The sequence below is a fragment of the Pavona decussata genome, unplaced genomic scaffold, assembly GCF_977016875.1.
Source record: "Pavona decussata unplaced genomic scaffold, jaPavDecu1.1 SCAFFOLD_84, whole genome shotgun sequence".
Classification (NCBI taxonomy): Eukaryota; Metazoa; Cnidaria; class Anthozoa; order Scleractinia; family Agariciidae; genus Pavona; species Pavona decussata.
Genome location: NW_028145502.1, coordinates 5,269,067 through 5,288,588, shown reverse-complemented (window position 1 = coordinate 5,288,588; position 19,522 = coordinate 5,269,067). Strand labels below are relative to the sequence as shown.

The following is a 19,522-nucleotide window of genomic DNA, read 5'->3' as shown; positions in this document are numbered from 1 at the left end:
GCGTATCATTGGTTAATTTTGTTCGCCGAAGGGGCTAAATGCCCCCCAGGTCACTCGCGTGCCGTTACTGCCGTCTCAAAGTTCAGCGGACAACATCGCTTACTAGGGGATACCTCATGTAATTTTCTTTTGTTTATGTTTTTGGCCCTCTTTCTCCGATCCGGCTGGAACCATCATGCGGGACTTTCAGGATTTCTTGATTTTGCGTGCTTATAGAACGGCAACAAGGAAGGTGAGGAGTCTATCAATAAACAAGAAAGAGGTCCTTTAAGTGGAGGAAAAAAAAGTCTTGAAGAACGGCGGCGGATGACGAACAAAAAGGAAACATGCGCTGTATCGACTAAATACTTGCAAAGAGAAACTCCACAAAAAGAACGAATTCTCTCTTTCTTGCTAGAAAGTATTAACCTTACGCATTTAAAAATGGTGACAATACAAGGAGACACAAATAATTCTTCATCAGAAGACTGGAAAAACCCCTTGGTTTCCTTGATTTGGAGCGAGACCAAAGGTAAGCTTTAAATTCTTTTTTCTTATATATGTGTCGAGCTTGGAGTCACCTCTTTGCCTTATCGATCCCAGTGAGCAGTTGTTCATCCAAGGTATCAACAGCTAAGTACAGCGGGAAAAATACTTTCTTTGCCACCTTCAATTAAATACTAAATACCACTAACTATATAACTAATTTGGCTTCACAGTCTAGCATATTTATTGGTACTTCAGTTAGTACAGTGATTTTGGGAGGGGGTAATAAACACCTGTGTTGGACTGGGGAAGAGAACCAAATTATTGTCCAACACACCTTGCTAAGGATGACTTTATGTTCTAGTCAGTCAAGCAATAGATAATGCATCTATCAATGTTAAGCCAAAGGGGTGGGGGGGGGGGGGGTGCATACACTGTATGTGGGGCATTTGAATAAAATGAATGAATGAAATTCTTATATACAGTGTACCACACATATTACCAAGTCTCATGGCAGTTTACAATTCTATGGGGTGAGATCGGATATCAACATCAGTCCATATTAGATCTCACCCACCAGCCCACAAAATAACCCAAGAATGAGTGTGAAAGATAGAAGGCCAGACCACACCAGGAACTACGTCCCCTACTCTTGCGAACAGTGTGTGGCTTCTTTAACGTCTTACAAAGTAATCATCAACAGGGGTTGTGAGATGGTACCTGCGATTTATCGTCCTTATCCGAGAAGACTAGAGAGTCTAGCCATTTGCAGATGTCATCACAAAGGCAGCACTTTTCTCCTCAATTAATTTTAAAGACCCCTAGTGTTGGTCTGGGTGGGGGATTGAACCCACAACCACCTGCACAGAAGCCCAGTGCTCCACCAACTGAACTGAGAATATGGGCCCCAGGGTGAGGAACGTTTGCTTTTTTGCTGTGAGGAATGGGTCCAAGTCACATCATCCCATTTGCTTGTCTGTGCACCGGCCATCTTGGAAGTGCCTGTGTGGAGATTGAAAGCATTTCAAAGTGGACTTGTACCTTCTGCAAATAATCTCTATCGTATAGATGGTCACGGGCACTCAGTTGTATAGCTCAGCATGTTAGACTTTTCGTTTCTGTTAGATTGATGCAATGATATCTGATTGAATCATTTAAAATGCAAGTTTTGTATTCCTCAACATGGTGTAATCTTTCCTGTCAGACTGAGAAAAATAAAGGATATCTGACTGTATCACTTGAAATGTTAAATTTTCATAGCTCAACATGGTGCATTCTTTCTTGTATTAGACTGAGAAAATGATATATGAGTGCATCACTTGAAATGCTTGATTTGTAAAGCTCAATATGGTATTCAACCCATGTTGTTTCTGTGAGATTGAAGCAATTAGTTTTATTTTATCACTTTAAATGCTAGATTTGTTGATTAATTTCTTCGGATTAAACAATCCATCAGGGGATTTATATCAATGATTTCTAAAATCTACACAACAACTACTATGAACTTAAGGAATGTTTCTTCCCCAAGGTGGGGATATTTGATCTGATTTGACCCAATTTTGGCACCCTACAGTGGGGATTTTGACCAAAAATTCTTCTGAAAAGTCAAATGTCCCACATATATGCCCTGTACTGCCCCCCCCCCCCACCCCCTCAAGCTTAACATTGATTAATGCATAAAAGTCAACTAAGAAATAATTTTATAGTGTTTGTTTCCACAATCCATAATACTCGCACTTCCCACCTTATTTTAATTTTAACAGAAGCATTTTCACTATTTTGTGAGACAGTGAAACTGATTTAAATTTCAGCATTGTACAAGATTGGGGGTCATCCTCTGTTTGAGAGCAAACTGTCCTTCTGGCTTACCAAAATGCAATATATGACCCCTCAGACGCACCCATCAGTACAACTCCTCTTTCAAGCTGCAATTGCAAGTGCCAAAGCAACAATGAAATTTGATTACTCTTATTAAATCCTGAAAAAAGATGACCCAACAAAAGAGACAGTCTTAAAAGTAGCTGCATTCTTTGTTTTAAGCTTAAAACTTACAGTCTATACAATTCTGACTATGTTCCAACAGAGCATTAACACATTAAAAACAGACTTTGGCAATACATTTATTATAGACTGCAGAGAAACTGCCTGATGTATAATATACAGTATTTGAATATTATTGTAAAGCTTATATAAGCCACCAAATACTTGTTATATTAAAGGGGAAGTATCATGCAAATTTGCTTTCATTTCAAAACCCAAAAATGCTTGTCTGCCAGCATAAAAAAAGAAATAATTACATCTAGTTTTGTTGTAATTTATCACCCCAGTGTAATAAAACTGTCGATTTGTGCCTCTAGCCAGAGACAGAGTAGGCCGGTATGGATTGAAACTTGAAAACTGTTAAGCTTATGTTTTTCAAGTTCTCCCATTTTTTTTTTTCGTGTACTAGAACAGACCACGAACAGATTCCCTTCAAGAATTGGGTTGATTTCTTTCCTCTTTTCATTGTGGAATTATTTGGCAGCTGACTGAAGGTCTTTTTTTATCATTTTTAACAAAAGATACCAAAAATCTTATGATACTTCCCTTATTATAATAACGCTATTCCAAAGGTTCACAGGGCTTCTTTGATGGAAAAATACTTCTTTCAGCTAAAGTAAAGTTCATTTGTTAATTGAACAATTTCCAAAGAAACAAATATTAAAAAGAATCTACACAATCTCCAAAAGTAAGGCATGAACAATACCACTGACCTTTTGGTGGAAACCAGTTCATCCAGAAGCCTCTTTTACATATCATTAGAAATTTTCTTATACATTTGAGTGTCATGGTTGTGAAAAATTATCATTGAGATAGGGTGAAGTTTGAAACTTTCTAGATAAGAGAGAAATGACTTGGACACCAACCAGAGCTAAGCTTAAAGACTTCAGTAGAGGGAAACATGCAAATCTTGTGATTAAAAAAACAAAACCAACACAGTGACATATGTGTATTAACAGAATAACTTTGTAACAAAGATAATATTTAGAATAATATTGAGAAGTATTTAGAAAAAAAAATGAAGTAAATTAATTAATGAGATTGCAAGAATAATACTGGTAAGATAAGAGTTTAAACTCCAAAAGGTACATGTAGTCATAATCATATCATTGAGCTTAGCATTGCAACAAAATGAATGAGCTTTCAATAAAAGTTATTATTAATAATTTATTGCTCCACAAAATTATGGTTGTAAGATGTAGCTCCATTGTTTACTGTGCTAAAGTTATTTAATATTGTATTTCTGTATTTTTCAGTAAAATTCCTATTTATTTCATTAAGTTTTATACTTTACTCCTCCTTGATTTCAGCTTTTCTTCTTACTAACCCAAGAGTTGGTTATGATATCTCCACAAGACATAGATGGTAACAATGCTACAATCAACCTTGGTCATAAAGTCTCTGAAAATTGTCAAAAGAAATACTACAAGGCCAAGTATGAAGTTTTATTATAATTACTGAGATGACTGCCAAAAGAAGCACTGGGACATGTACATTGCTACAGAAAATAGTTGTTTGTGTTAACCCTCATTTGCTTCTGAGAAAATGTATATTTGGTGTGGGCATGCTGATGTCAGCAGTAATGTTGAAAGTGAAAGTTGTTTCCTTAGTGGACAAAGGAAGTGTTAGGGAAAAGATCCAAAGTTTGCGTGTAGGTGATCCGTATCATTATTTTCTTAATCAACTTGAAAGTAGTGTATCCTTAGTTTGTAACCAAGTATACATGGAAAAAACAGTAAGGCATGTCCATTCATAAAGGGTCTGATGTAATTTGAAGTTAGCTGCAATAGAAATGAACAAAGCTCACTTTTTTCATGTTCCCTAAGTAAATTTCCAAGCTGCACACATTTAGCTTACTATCTAAGTACCCAAACATATACGACACAAACATGTAACAATGGACCTGGACTATATACACTGTACGGTGTATATGAGCTTCTGTAGTATGAAGGAAGCAGTAATGAAACAAATATACATGTAAATACAATTTAATGCAAAATAAAACAAAATAATGCAGCCTAAGGGAAAAACTACAATTCTTCTGAGCCACCATAAAAGTGTTAAAGTTGCAGACGAGGCAGTAACTTTTAAGTTTTGTTAAAGGCTGATAATTTAGACAGGGATTTTGACTTGCACTAATGTTGTGAACAACATCTGTTGAAATTTGTTGCGCTGTGTAGCCTTGTCATTAGTACTTTAATTTGTACATAATCAGAGCTTGCTATGAGTTATTGTTTTTCTGTTATTATATTTTCTTGTATTAACCTTTTCACTGGAAATTGTCAAACCAAATTTTAGAATAAAAATTATTACAGTTTCTTGCACATTAACATTAGAATCGTGATCACCCAGGTTTCATGTACTGTATGATTGCAAGAAAACAATTAACTCCAAATTACGGAAAAACGGCTAGGGAAGCTAAAAATGTAGATGTATTGGACACAATTCGAACGTGACAAGCTAAAGGATGAATTCAAGGGTATTTTGTTTTGCTTGTTGTGGCATTCACTATTGGGTTTCTAAATGTCACTTTTTAGACTGCAAAGATACAGTCATCTTTTGGCAGTCTGTGAAAAATTAGTACTATCATCATCATCATCGTCATCATCATCATCATCATCATCATATTATTATTATTATTATTATTATTATTATTATTATTATTGTGCCTTAGTTTTGCCTCCTTGCAGTGTTGAAGAGGGGGTTGGGGATGGGCTTTCTAAAGTTTCAGAAGGGAAGTTCCAATTGAAGTACAAAAAATTGTACTATTATGAAAATATCATATACCAAAAGAAAACATTTGCTCATTTTCTATATCAGTAAAATTAAGGGAAAGTTAGTGCATCTTTGTCGGGTTTCAGTTACTGTAAGGTTATTTAAGAGGCATTAAACAAAATTAAGTTCACATAAGTAGTCACAAAACGAATGTGACAATAAATGACAATTTTTTTCTTTGTTGTAGACTTCACTGCTTGGTTATCAAAATGTTGCCAATTTTAGGAAGCCCACTGCCAAGATGCAGTGATCTTTTGGCAGGCAGTGAAATTTATCGCAAACAAAAAAATTATGCTTTTCATTCACGATAAAAGATTTTAAGATGAGTCATTGCTTCATCTAAACTGAAGTATGATTTTTATGTCAATAAAACTCCATGAAAACGAAAGAAAAACAACTGACATTAACATGATGATGATGCAGTAACAACAATAAATGGCCACGTTTTGGTCACAATTTGAGTGTGACACGCTAAAAGATGGACGGCAATTTCCTTAAAAATATTGAGGGGCCGTAGCCAGGATGAAACATAGTTAAAATTTTTAAAACGACATCTGGCTAAAAATGAATAAAAACTACAAGCTTTCGACTGCCCGAACTGCAGTCTTCGACGGGTAAAATGAATGAGAGGAAAGCGATGAGAAAATTTAAACAAAAAGCGTGAATTGCAAAATGATAAAAAAGTAAATAATTATAAATGTTTGTTATCAAAGAAAATCCTGAAAGTAATAAGCGGACAAAAAGACAAAGGTTACACAACAGTGCGATCGTCTTGTAATGCATATCTTAGTAATCGCTTTTATAATCGGCTTGAAAAAAGAAACACTCACTTGGCGAGGAATATATATGGCATCTAATTTTTTTACAAGTTTAAAATCAACATTGCATACTGAGTCAACAATTTAAACATTTATGCTGACTGGTTTTCTCATGTCATTACACTAGTTTTAAGAGAGGATTCACATTAATCCAATAGAGTCCTGTCCTGACTGAGTTGCCATGGTTACATCAAGGTCCTTGATCACTAACAGACCATATCAAACTGTTCCCAGATACATTTCTGCGCCACCCAAAACAGCCTTTGAATTCATAAAATTCTGCGATATTCTGTTGACGTTTGATTTGTTCTATACAGAGTTAGCTGTTTTAAGGCGTATTACGGGAAACAAGTTTTCTTTACTCCTGGCATTTTCGGAGAAACACGTGATTTAACCACTCCGCCTCGGCCTTTGTCGTTAAGAAGACTTTGAGAGCCAGAGGAAGACAGGCTCGTTAGCAGACTAAAGAGGAAAAAAAAAAGGAAAATCATGTAGTAACTACCAAGCAAAACAGTTAGCTATAAAAGTAAATAGGTTGCATGAAGTACAATGCTATGTGATACTCGGTCATTAGATCATTTTATTCGTACTTTATTTTTTCATATTTTTATTTATACTTCTCATACGTTTTACATACTTTGCCCCATTACTACACTTCCACACATTTTACTTCATATTAATTTTTGTATAATCTGTAAACCGAATATTTTTTAAATCCCTGGTGATGCCGTTGATCGGCGAAAGCTTCGATTTTTAACCTTTGATTTAAGCAGTAGTTTAAGGCGTCAATGTTTACTGTAATTAATTTTATCGTATTTAAACTGGTAAGATCTCAGACAGTTTAGTGTCAATTTTATTTAACATAACAATGACAACTTTTTTTGATCTTTATTTTATAATTGGTGGAGCATGATAGAGAATATTGAAACAACCAGGCGAACGTAAACTATATGGCATTGTTTAAAATCTTTTAAGTGTTTGAATACCAGAGAAGCCTCATCAGTAGCTAAGTGCTCACGATCTTTTGTGGAAAAAATACTGGGTGGTTTCGGCGACGTAACAGGCATTACAGCCCACATAAAAATAATAATAATCATTCTACTTATAAAAATAACCACAACATTAATAACAATAATAATAATAATAAAAATAATAATAATATAAAAATGATAATCTCTTTATTAAAAAATTCCAAGTAAATCGTTATTTACAGGTTAAAAGTATAGAAAAGAGCTATTAAAACCTTTTTACAGTTCTTTTCGATTGAAAAAAGAGACTTTTTAAACACAATTTTTTTTTGAAAAAAAAGGGAAAAAATCCACATCTCTTTAAGTTACAATAGCATTCTTATTCGTTTATAGATTTTCACCTAATAAAAAATACCCATCAAACTATATTACATACAAACTGACTAATTTTACTGATAATAGACCAACGTACTTTTCACTTATAATAGACGAATGGCAAGGCAGCAATCATTTCCATTGAAGTCTTTGCAGCCAATAACAATAACAATAACATCACGTTTTAACTAACAAACGACAAATAACATATCGCCTTCAATCAGGTCAATGACTAAAGCCACTAATACTATCTACTGAACCTCCATAACTTACTTGAACCTAATAACGACTTTTGCTTAAGTTGTCGAAACGTCCGCCAATGTAATCGCAAACAGACCATCTCCCGATGATCGAAATTTACGTCCTTATGGCATGACCCCTGGATTCAAGCCATTTCTGGAATTGTTAAAGCTGTTGAAAAAAGTCCTAGTAATTATTACTCCAATTACAGCTTCAAATTTGTCATTGACTTAACTTTACGATTCACTAGAAACAAACATTAACGGAAAGAAAATACAGAATAAATAAACGCGAACTTAAAAAACTTAAGAAAAACCGAATGTACCTCAAATCGAATAAAGAACAAGAAAAAATTCAAAAGCAAAAATATAATTACTTACAAGATCTGTATGGCAACTCCGAGATCACAACAACTGATCTACAAAGGCGAAATACAATCCTTTATAAAATAAATTAACCAAAAAAGAAAGGCCCAATGCACTTATCAAATTAACAACAAAAGATTACGTAACGCGACGCCGAGAAACTAACTTGCAAGAAAAAAAAGTAAGCATAAGTTACAAGGAAAAAAACTAGCATCAGTTACAAAAGCTAAACTGAAAATGATCACAAATTAAATGTTTCACCTGATTGCACAACAATAAATGAACAGAAAAATCCAATTCTTGTGGTTACAGTCCTCCAATGTTATAATTTAATTTCTCTCATTAAAATATCTAATATTTTGGAAGTTTTCGAGCTTCTGTTGGCTTTTCCGGCAGTGCTAATGCCTTTTCCTCGCTTTTAACAACATTTTCAGGCACATACGTTTCCACTTGGGCCTAATATGTCTCATAAAGCCATTTTCCCACCTTATTACCTATAGCTTAATGGTTCGGCGGGAGGGTTTTGGGGCTGCGTTTGAACTGTAGCTGGTGTGATCTGAAGTTGATTAAAAAAGCAAAAGAAAAAAAATTAAACAAAACAATCAGACCAACAAACAACAACAACAAAAACAACAACGTATACACACCAGCACGCAATCTCGTTCGTGACCCTATTATCAAGTCGGATGAACCAATGTTGGCACTACTATAGCGGGTATTCCTCGCTCCAGGGGTAACTTCAAGCCAATTTTAAATGTTTGCACTCAGTCAGCAAAGGTCTTTAGAGGCGTTCAAGACGAATAAGTAAAATAAAAAATTAGCGTCCCAAAGTCCAGACGTATAGTTTATGAAAACAACATCTTACTACTCAGATCGAAAATGTCAAGTTGAAATTATTGTTAGCTGCGTCTAATTCTTCCAAGTTTCTTTTAAAAGTGCTTTATCCCATTCCTCAAATTGCAATAACGACACTAACTAGTATTATTAAAAACTGAATCATTGCATAATAAAATTTGAGGGATTTGATTGGCTTAGCGGCCATGGTATATGATCCATTTTACCATGGCCGAGAAATGGTGACAATTAAATTGTCTTCTGGTTGTCTTTGCACAGCGAAATCAGTAAGATCTTGCAATATTTCTTGTTTTTGTTTTGTTTTTCGTTTTTTTTTTTCTAATAACACAATTATTCCACTTGCGCTTGTTGGATATGAGATGATTATAGCCAACTGGGCGCTATGCGCCTTGTTGGCTATCATCTCATATCCAACGCGCGCTCGTGGAATAATTGTCAAATATATTATCATTAATATTCATGACCTTTCTTACCCTTCTGATTTTCTCTCTTCCATAAAATAACTTTCATTTCGTTTGCAGGGACCTCAGCAACATACGAATTCAACATCTACCGCAAGATATCTTTTCACACCAATCACAGATGTGGTATTTGTAAGTGTGACTTGTTTTTGTTTTGTCCCTTTTTTTTTTCTAATAGTCATTTACCCAGACGCGCTGCGTAGAATCTAGCACCCTTACTTTCCACTCTTGTCCCATTTTTTTTTTGTATGACATTTAAAATTCCAAGCATTTTTGTGCCAAATCTTTTAAGGTCACCCTGCATGACCTGAAATTGATATATAAAACGGTGGTGAATGTATGAAAATGATAAGGAGATGGTATGATAAGTTATCGGCGCGAATGGATTGAATTAAACATGGTGTGAACACCTGGACCAGAACCGCACATGCGATGCCTAGTATTATTGCTAGCTGTTTGATGCCACACGATGAACTTGTGAATTAAATAATGAGTCATCATCGCGCACATTTGGCGCGCGCACGCTGAAAACATGATGTTTTTATTAAACGTTACCCCATTTAATAGAGAGCTATCTTTTTTTTTTTACCTTGGTACATTAACTTAGGCATTATACTACTTATGTTTTTTTAGAAAAATGATTGAGGACAGAAAAATGCGTCATTCCCAGGAAAACGAACTTACCCACCATTTGGGGACTTAAAATAGTCAGTTTGGGGTCAATACCGATTAACATTGGAGTTCCCTATCGAAAAAGTTATCTTTAATTACTGCTTATGCTTCATTCATTCCATGCGTTATTTTTTTTCTCAACTATGCTTTATCTATATAATCTCTGATTCCACACGACCTGACAAGAAGTGATCAAATAGACTCATTGTTAAAGGGAAATATTGCAATCAAATATTTCTTTTATTTCAAGGGAATCACCTTAAGGGTAAACAGATCGCTCGGCAAAAGTTGCAGCGTAAGGTTTAGCACTCGAAAATGGAATGAAATAAAAATAAAGAAGCTCAAGATTTTCTCACCATTCGATATGTACTCATAATTCTCACAACCTCTGAAAAAGTCCTCATTTTGCAAAGGATTCTGTTGCGTTCGTCCATTTTCTTCAACGCAGCCTTGTTAGTTTTACTATCGTTTATATTTCTGGATATGAGATCAAGTTTTCTTAATCACATTCTATATTGGACTTATAATTATCAAACATATGACACAATCTTGGATTCCAGATTTCCTTATTGCAAATAAACATCTGTTGTTTTCTGAGAAACTAACCCATTTTCTAACTCACTCGGTAGACATTATAATATCTAATAGAGGTGTTAGATGTTTAGATTGACAAGTATAATAACTACGATACGCTTTTTGTTATCCTTGGCAAACAAGTAACCAAGGTAACAGGGGAAAGTGAAAAAGGTAATTTCGCTTAAAACTATAATTATTATTACAATTAAGTTTTGACTTCTAGCTACAAACAGATCGAGAAACGTCGGAGGCAATAACTGCTGACGTGAAAACGAATTTACTTGAAAAATATCTAATGCACTCAAGATCAGAAGAGAAAATAAAGGAGCGCAATGAGCTCTATAGTCTGAGTTGGTCAGGTATTGAACAACCTAAAGAACCGATTTGAATTTATTTTCTTATATCATGAATGTACAAAATACGCACATGTTGTGAGTGTGTGACAGAAAGTTTGCAACTCGATGTTCAGGGTAACCTAACGAGAGCATTATAACAAGATTTTTAAAAAGTTGTTTTCTGGGTTTTCTAAAGGCCAATTCCATTAAGGTAACACAGAGCTTGTTTAATCTGTTCGGAGTCTTTAGAAAAAAATCTAATAAAATGGCCGACAGTTTTAGGGACGAAATCAAGTTTTAGAGTTGCTGTTAACTTTCGGAAATGTTAGGTGCCTTTTTTTTAATACTTTTAACCCGGTATTTGACCCCCCTGAAAACAAAATGGATTTACTTTTCAGCGTTGCAAAAATTTGAAGTGACTTTTTGCTTAAATCATAGCCCTAGTATTTTTTCCCGATTATATCCTAATTTTAGAGGCTTGAAAAAATCTTTGCAAAAAAATACTCAGCGAAACTAGCCGTTGGGTGGGTGTCCCTGGATGTTTTTCGATGCGGTTTCCATTCAAAACTAAGACTGGTGTATATAAATGATTGTCTTTTATGGGAGGTCAGGTTTGATCATAAGGAAATTTTCTGGTATTTAAATGCCCATAGCTGACCCTTTCCTGAGCATAAAAAGTTGAGTACACGAAACTGATGGAAGTAAAGACGGACAAAAAGATCGTCAATACACTTCAATCTCTACTGAAAGAACACTCAGCAAACGAGAAAATGATGGAGTTGAATATTAAAACAAATATGAACAAAGGACGTCTTTATCAGAGGAGACGAATTCAAAATAACCTAACCTAACTGCGAAGAATAGAGGCGAAGCAAAACCAGTAAGGTAAGGTTTTATAAATCACGCTTATTAATCAAACTGGACAAAACCACCTGTTGTAAGTTCAAAGGTAAATTCAAGCAAAGCTGCCCAGGTTCTGATTAGGAACTGAAATACTATTGGCATGAAATTTTGCTCTCAAATTATAAAAATAAAATTAAAAACTCAGCTGAACGACATTTCCGAGTTCAGAGATAATACAGACAATTCGTATAGCTCATTTCCTTAGCCCAAACAAGGTGCGTTTTCCGAATGATAAAATTGTCTTTGTATGCTACTTATCAATGAAGAAAAAAATAAAACAACAACAACAAGAGCACTAACAAAGAAACCAAAAACAAAAACAGATACATTGAAGAAAAATCTTAAAATCAACAATTTAGCGTGCTCTTGTCGTCTTTTAAATTGCTTTGTTAACAAACACTTTTCTAACCAAGTTGCGGGGCTGTAGTTTGCACGTTTTCTTCGATATTTTCGGAGACACTCTTTTTTTGGAATTCCTTAAGGGCATATTTAAGAACTCATAATGAAACCTGACACACTGACAAATCCTCGAACAAAGGTATTTGCTGCTTATGGCGCAACGCTGGTATACAACTCTCTTTTTGACAGTAGTTGAGCAATTGCCGACAAAAGCTCTGTGCAAATTAACATACAATATCTGGCCACTTCTGTTGCGAAGTTAAAGCGAAAATCCAGGACAAACACAGTGAGATGAGAATTTCATTGATCGCTTCTTCCATTAGCTTCGATGAAAAAAAACAAAAAGAAAAAGACAAGAAGAAGAAGAGCATCTATTTAATATGTAAAGGTTAAAGCGTGAACAAAAAAATGCTTGTTATCCTAATACCGCTTTAAAAAGTAATATACATCATGATATTGCTAGAATAAATATTTACTTAAAGGAACGATGTGCGCCTTCAAACTGACCACCACGGAATTTTCTTTTTCTTTTTTGTTAATCGGTTGAAGTTACTGAGTTGAACGGGGATGAACTTTTCGTCGCTCTTTCATTTCTGTCTTTTAGTGTCCTTTCTCCTTTATATTTTTGGCCTTAACGGTTTTCTAAAAACCAACCTCTACGATTTTGCAAGGTATAAGGAACATAGTCTATGCGCGTTTAAGCCTGGTTTACACATACAACGCAAGCATAAGCAAAAGGTTAGCACCAGCATAAATACAAGGATGTTTACACGTGCGATGAGCATAAGCATAAGGTGACATACGCAAGCGCAGAAGCATAAAAAATTGCTGCCGCCATTTTGCAAATGGCAAAGCATGAGTAACCAGAATGTACGCTGACAACTTGTCACTGTCTTTTCAGTTTACTTTACTTGCGCTTGTGCTTATGCTTCCGTCGTCCTGGTTTACACATATGACGCAAGCACAAGCACAGGCACTTGTAAGCACAAGAGAATGGAAATCGAGTTCCATTCTCTTGTGCTTGTGCTTATGCTTGCGTCGTTGTAAGAAGGCAATGGCATCTGCAGTAATCGACTAGCTTCGACCGCCAACGCGGGATGTGAGAACAGTATTCAAGAGCGATCGAACTCTGATATCAGTGCCGATATTGAGGGCTTAAAACTGGATTTATTAATCCTTCAAAAAAAGGTTGAAGCAAATACAAGCCTTCTGTCGACAAAATGCCAATTACAAGAAACCACTTTCAGCGCCGAGCTCCTCGATTACAAAGAGAGGTATGAGAAGGTGCTATCGACATTATCTAAAAAATATAATGAAATTGAGGTGTTGGAGGAAAAGTGTTCTTCCTATGAGAGCCAAGTTTTGTCCTTGCAACAAGAAAATGATTCTCTTAAGCTGGCAATGAAGATCATTATGCAAGAAAGAAGCGAGGGCGAATGCCACCAACAAAAGATGATTATGTGATTGTTGGTCTCAAGTGGGCACACTTGGGAAAAGTGTGAATGACAAGCATATCCAACGGCCGTTGCCCGGCTGCAACATAGAAACCTAGAACAGATTTCAGCCCCTTAGAAGTGAGGTACAAGTTCAAGTGAGAAATGAGGACAACCATACTGCAAATAACGAAGATAGACGCCGACAACAGCAACAACAGCAACAGCAACAATCACATGTTGATTCATCTGAAGCGAACCGGGCATTTGACTCAATTCCAACCAGTCATAACCGCTTTCAGGCCTTACATGTTCCTTCTCCTTCGAGTCAAGTATCTTCTGAGAGGCCACTGCATCAGTCTGGAGCGCACGTAAATACCTCTTGAATTAGTGTAAATAACTCCAAAAGCGGTGAAGTCGGAAAAACAAGACCCATAGTGCTAATCGGTGATTCAGTGATAAAACACATTGATCCAAAAAAGCTTTCGCAAAGACATGTACATAAATTCTCATATCCCGGGAAAACCACTGGTGAAATAGCTGAAGCTGTTGACAACATCGCCGTTGCATCCGATCCTTCTCACATCATAATCCATACTGGCACTAACAATCTCTTATCAGTCTGTCGATTCATGTGTCGCCGATATTAAGAGCCTTGTGTTGAAGGTGAAGAGCAAGTTTCCTAACTCAAGCATTGGTCTCTCGGGTATAGTCTACAGAGAAGATACTAACGTCGATGCTAAACGCATCGAAGTTAATGAGAGGGTCAAGCTCATAGCAGAAAATGATAACATTACTTATATTGATAATTCAGTTATTGACGCCTCAGCTTTAAATGGTAGTAGACTTCATCTGAATGCCAAAGGTTCGTCATTGCTGGCCGTGCAATTTATTAAGTTTTTAAGATCTGGTTCTGGCAAGTATAATCAGTATCTTAAGGGTTTTCAGTCCTCAGCTATCCAACAACTGGTAAAGCTTCTGATGGATCTGGAAAACCTTCCCTCTCCAGCTCGCAACAGGAGACGCCCACGCTAGCTTCTCAACGGAGTGACGTATCATCAGGTATTCCTAATCAAAACATTGATTCAGTTGAAAGTACTAATCTCTCTGGTTTTCTTCCTTCTTGACGTGGTTTTAAAATTGCCGGTTTAAACATTAATAGTCTTACAAAGCATATTGATGAACTAAGAATTCTCCTTGCCGATCGCTCCATTGATATTCTCTCCATTAATGAAACTAAACTTGACGACTCTATCAAAAGTTGTGAAGTCCAAATACCAGGCTATGAATTTATTCGTCGTGATAGAAACAGACAAGGAGGAGGAGTAGGTTTTTATATAAAAACCTCGATTAATTTTGGAGTTCGCTCTGACTTGAATGTACTCAATCTTGTAAATTTATGTACAGAGATTCGGAAACCAAACTCCAGGCCATTTCTGATAGCCACTTGGTACAAACCTCCTTGCTCTTCATGATCAATTGATTTATTTTTATATTACGAATCATTTCTTGAGAAATTAGATTCCCTCGGCCTAGAATATTATCTGCTAGGTGATTTGAACTGTAACCTAGCCTCTGCACAATATGATTTAAATACTCGATGCTTATGCGAAATTTCTGATTTATTTGGCCTTCAACAGCTTATAACTGAACCTACTCGTATAACTGAATCCTCTTCAACATTAATTGATTTAATTTATACAAACTATACTGACAGGGTAGTCTGTTCCGGAGTCTCTCATATTGGTATCAGCGATCGTAGCCTTATTTACGTTTATAGGAAATTATCTCTCGCTTTTCCTTCAAAAGGGCATTCAACCATTTCTTATAGAAATTTCCAAAACTTTAATCGAGAGAGTTTTCGTAACGATATCACTCAACAAGACTGGTCCTGTAATGGTTCTGAAGATCCAAATGTTTTGTGGACTGACTGGAAAACGAAATTTTTGGATATTGTTAATATTCACGCGCCACTCCGAACTAGACGTACTAGGACAAATAAAGCACCCTGGATAAATTCAGAATTAAAGAAAGGCATGCGTGATCGTGATGCTGCCAAAAGAAAAGCAATTACATCGAATGATCCACACGATTGGGAAAAGTACAAAAAGTTGCGAAATATAATAAACAATGACATCAAAACTTCTAAAGCATCTTATTATTCTAATGCTTTTATTCAATCCAAGGGTAATCCTCGAAAAACGTGGCAAACCTTTAATGAGCTTGCATCCCGTCGTGTGAATAATACAACCGTGAAAGAACTGAAATTGAATGATGCCATTATCTCTAATTCTAGTGAGCTTTCTAATTCTTTTAATGACCATTTTTCAACAATTGGACCCAGACTTGCTAGTGAAATACCTCCAATTGCTAATAACAATTCAAGTTATATCAATTATATAAATGTAAATAACAACAAATTCAGCTTCTCTTCGACTAAATGCAGTATTGTTTTCTCACATCTAAACAAATTATGTAGATCTAAAGCAACAGGGCTTGATAATATTTCTGCTAAAATTGTACGTGAATGTGCTGAACTTATTTCAGTTTCACTATGTGTTCTCTTTAATAAATCTTTAGTCTCTGGTATATTTCCTGATGATTGGAAATGTGCTAGAGTTACTCCGTTGTTCAAGGAAGGTGAGCCATCTGATCTGAATAATTATCGACCTATTTCAGTCATTTCCGTTATAGCTAAAGTGTTTAAAAGGACTGTTTATGATCAGTTGTATAACTTTTTGATCAATGAAGATATCATTTCTAATCATCAATCGGGTTTTCGCTCGTTACACTCAACTGTAACTGCCCTTCTGGAAGCTACGGATAATTGGGCCTTTAATATTGATCGTGGTAATGTTAATGCTGTGGTTTTCCTCGATTTAAAAAAGGCATTCGACACCGTTGACCATGATATCCTTTTATCTAAAATGAACCTTTATGGAATACAAGGAACAGCTCTTGATTGGTTTAAGTCATATTTAACTAATCGTACACAACGATGTCTTGTTAATGGTTCTCTTTCTAGAATCTGCTCACTTAAATGTGGGGTACCGCAAGGAACCACCTTTGCCCCCTTTTATTTCTTATTTATATTAATGACTTGCCAAACTGCCTAACTTCGTGCCAGCCTAGGTTGTATGCCGATGACACCCACATCACTTATGCTGGCGTTGATGTGAATTCAATACAGTTAAATCTGAATCACGATTTAGATAACCTAAACAAATGGCTTATTTCCAATAAACTTACCTTGAACACTGCTAAAACTGAATTCATGCTAATTGGCTCCAGACAAAAATTGAGTGCTTTGTCGAACCCACTTGAGCTCTCGATTAATAATGTTCCGATAGGACACGTTTCCTCTGTCAAATCGCTTGGGGTATTTATTGATGAAAATCTACGGTGGCAAACACACATTGATTAATTATTTAAAAAGGTCGCTTCCGGAATAGGAGCAGTAAAAAGAATTAGACCTTTTGTCCCTCCACCTACCCTTCATTATATATACAACGCACTAATTCAATCTCATTTCCATTACTGCAATCTTGTCAGGGGTAATTGTGGTAAAACATTATTTGACAGGCTACAGAAGCTTCAAAACCGTGCCGCTCGCGTTTTAACCTTTTCTAGCTATGATGCTGACGCTAACCGTTTAATTAGACAACTCGATTGGAAAGACTTGAGCACTCAATTTCAAATTCCGAAAAGCCATAATGGTATACAAGTCTTTAAATGGTCTTGTTCCTGAATCTTTATCATCTAAATTTGTTAAACGAAATGAAACGCGTTACTCCCTGAGGGACTCTGTTTAAAACAAACTATTTGTCCCGTTTCCGCGAACTAATTTCATGAAAAACAGCTTTACTTATAGCGGAGCAGTTCTCTGGAATAGCCTGCCCTGTCATGTGAGAGAAGCTAAATCTCTTAGTCAATTCAAAAGATTAGTTAATGATCATTTTTAATGTTAGAGTACTAGTATACACGGCATTCATGAACAACAGGTTTTAGTTAGATTAGTTGTAGTTAGGTATTGAATTTTGTTTAGGATAGTTAGGTTATTTCTAATTCTTATACTCCTGATGGATTTTACAGTGTTTGAATAAAGATTTATTGATTAATTGATTGATTGGTTGCGTCGTACGTGTAAACCGGGACGACGGAAGCATAAGACAAGCGCAAGCACAAGGCGCTTGAGCTTGCGTCGCACCGGTTCACACGCAGGTTTCTTGTGCTTATGCTTGCGTCGTACGTGAAAACCAGGCTTAAGAGCTCGATAATTGGAAAAAAAGATCACTAACAGACCTTATCAAACTGTTTCCAGATACATTTCTAAAAAAAGAAAATAATTCTCATGGTGTTTGGCCAAATATTAAAAAAAGAAAAGTTGATCAGTTTTAAGGTCACCGCGGGATAATCCCTACCCAGCTCTCCCCGATCTGCGCCATACAAATAGCCCTTTGGATTCATAAAATTCTGCAATATTCTGTTGATGTTTGATTTGTTCTATACAGAGTTAGCTGTTTTGAGGCGTATTACGGGTAACAAGTTTCCCTTTCTCCTGGCATTTATTGGAGAAACACGTGATTTTACCCCTCCGCCTTGGCCTTGGTCTTGGTCTTAGTTAAGAAGACTTGGAGGGCCAGAGGAAAACCTGACTTAGCAGACTAAAAAGGAAAAAAAAATTAAAAACATTAGTAACTACCAAGCAAAACAGTTAGCTATATAAGTAAATAGGTTGCGTAAAGTACAATGTTATGTCATTCATTCATTCATTCATTCATTCATTCATTCATTCATTCATTCATTCATTCATTCATTCATTCATTCACTCACTCACTCACTCACTCACTCACTCACTCACTCACTCACTCATTCATTCATTCATTCATTCACTCACTCACTCACTCACTCACTCACTCACTCACTCATTCATTCATTCATTCATTCATTCACTCACTCACTCATTCATTCATTTCATTCATTCATTCATTCATTCATTCATTCATTCATTCATTCATTCATTCATTCATTCATTCATTCATTCATTCATTCATTCATTCATTCATTCATTCATTTATAACAACTTTATTGGGACGAAAATACAAATTTTAAAAAGATTACAACAAAGAAGAACCAAATCCCATATTGAAGTAAATAGGTTGCGTAAAGTACAATGTTATGTCATTCATTCATTCATTCATTCATTCATTCATTCATTCATTCATTCATTCATTCATTCACTCACTCACTCACTCACTCATTCATTCATTCATTCATTCATTCATTCACTCACTCACTCATTCATTCATTCATTCATTCATTCATTCATTCATTCATTCATTCATTCATTTCATTCATTCATTCATTCATTCATTCATTCATTCATTCATTCATTCATTCATTCATTCATTCATTCATTCATTCATTCATTCATTCATTCACTCACTCACTCACTCATTCATTCATTCATTCATTCAATTCAATTCAATTCAATTTATTAAAGCACATTTTTTACGAAGGTAAGGCAAGAATGCACTAGCCCGCAAATAGCATAGGCTAATCTAGGCGGGTAGTGCAGTTGATTAGTATATATTTACAGAATATAATTTAAAGATATACCAGTAAAAAATAATGACTGTCTAAATTAAATTAAGAAAGTTTCATATTAGCTAATCATACCACTGATATTTGAAGTTTTTAATCAGAGTGTTGACGTCAACATAAATATCCTCTTGATCAAGAAGTTTTAGTAATCTGGTCTGAAGGCATTTCTTAAAGCAGGCTTTAGTTTTTGCACGGAAAGATTCCGGTAATTCATTCCAGATTTTACAACCTAATCTCG

The 19,522-nt window shown here is 35.6% G+C and overlaps 3 protein-coding genes and 1 pseudogene across 3 annotated transcripts in view; all 4 read left to right on the top strand.

The window, feature by feature from the left end:
- The window catches only part of LOC146475584 (uncharacterized), an 873,425-nt gene that overhangs the window by 59,217 nt on the left and 794,686 nt on the right, over positions 1 to 19,522 (top strand). The gene's annotated exons all lie outside the window — the stretch shown is intronic.
- Positions 154 to 19,522, top strand: part of LOC146475606 (uncharacterized) — a 78,455-nt gene continuing 59,086 nt past the window's right edge. The window contains exon 1 of the mRNA XM_085116032.1: positions 154 to 511. Coding sequence (XP_084972158.1) covers positions 307 to 511 — 205 coding nt within the window. The 5' untranslated portion in view covers positions 154 to 306. The remainder of the gene's footprint in view (positions 512 to 19,522) is intronic.
- Positions 12,351 to 14,924, top strand: LOC146475610 (uncharacterized). Its single transcript, XM_085116050.1, has 3 exons — positions 12,351 to 12,435; positions 13,296 to 13,707; positions 14,373 to 14,924. Exons 1-3 carry the CDS (start codon positions 12,351 to 12,353, stop codon positions 14,713 to 14,715), a joined length of 840 nt encoding a protein of 279 aa, XP_084972176.1. The 3' UTR covers positions 14,716 to 14,924.
- Positions 14,796 to 18,301, top strand: LOC146475609 (uncharacterized; annotated as a pseudogene).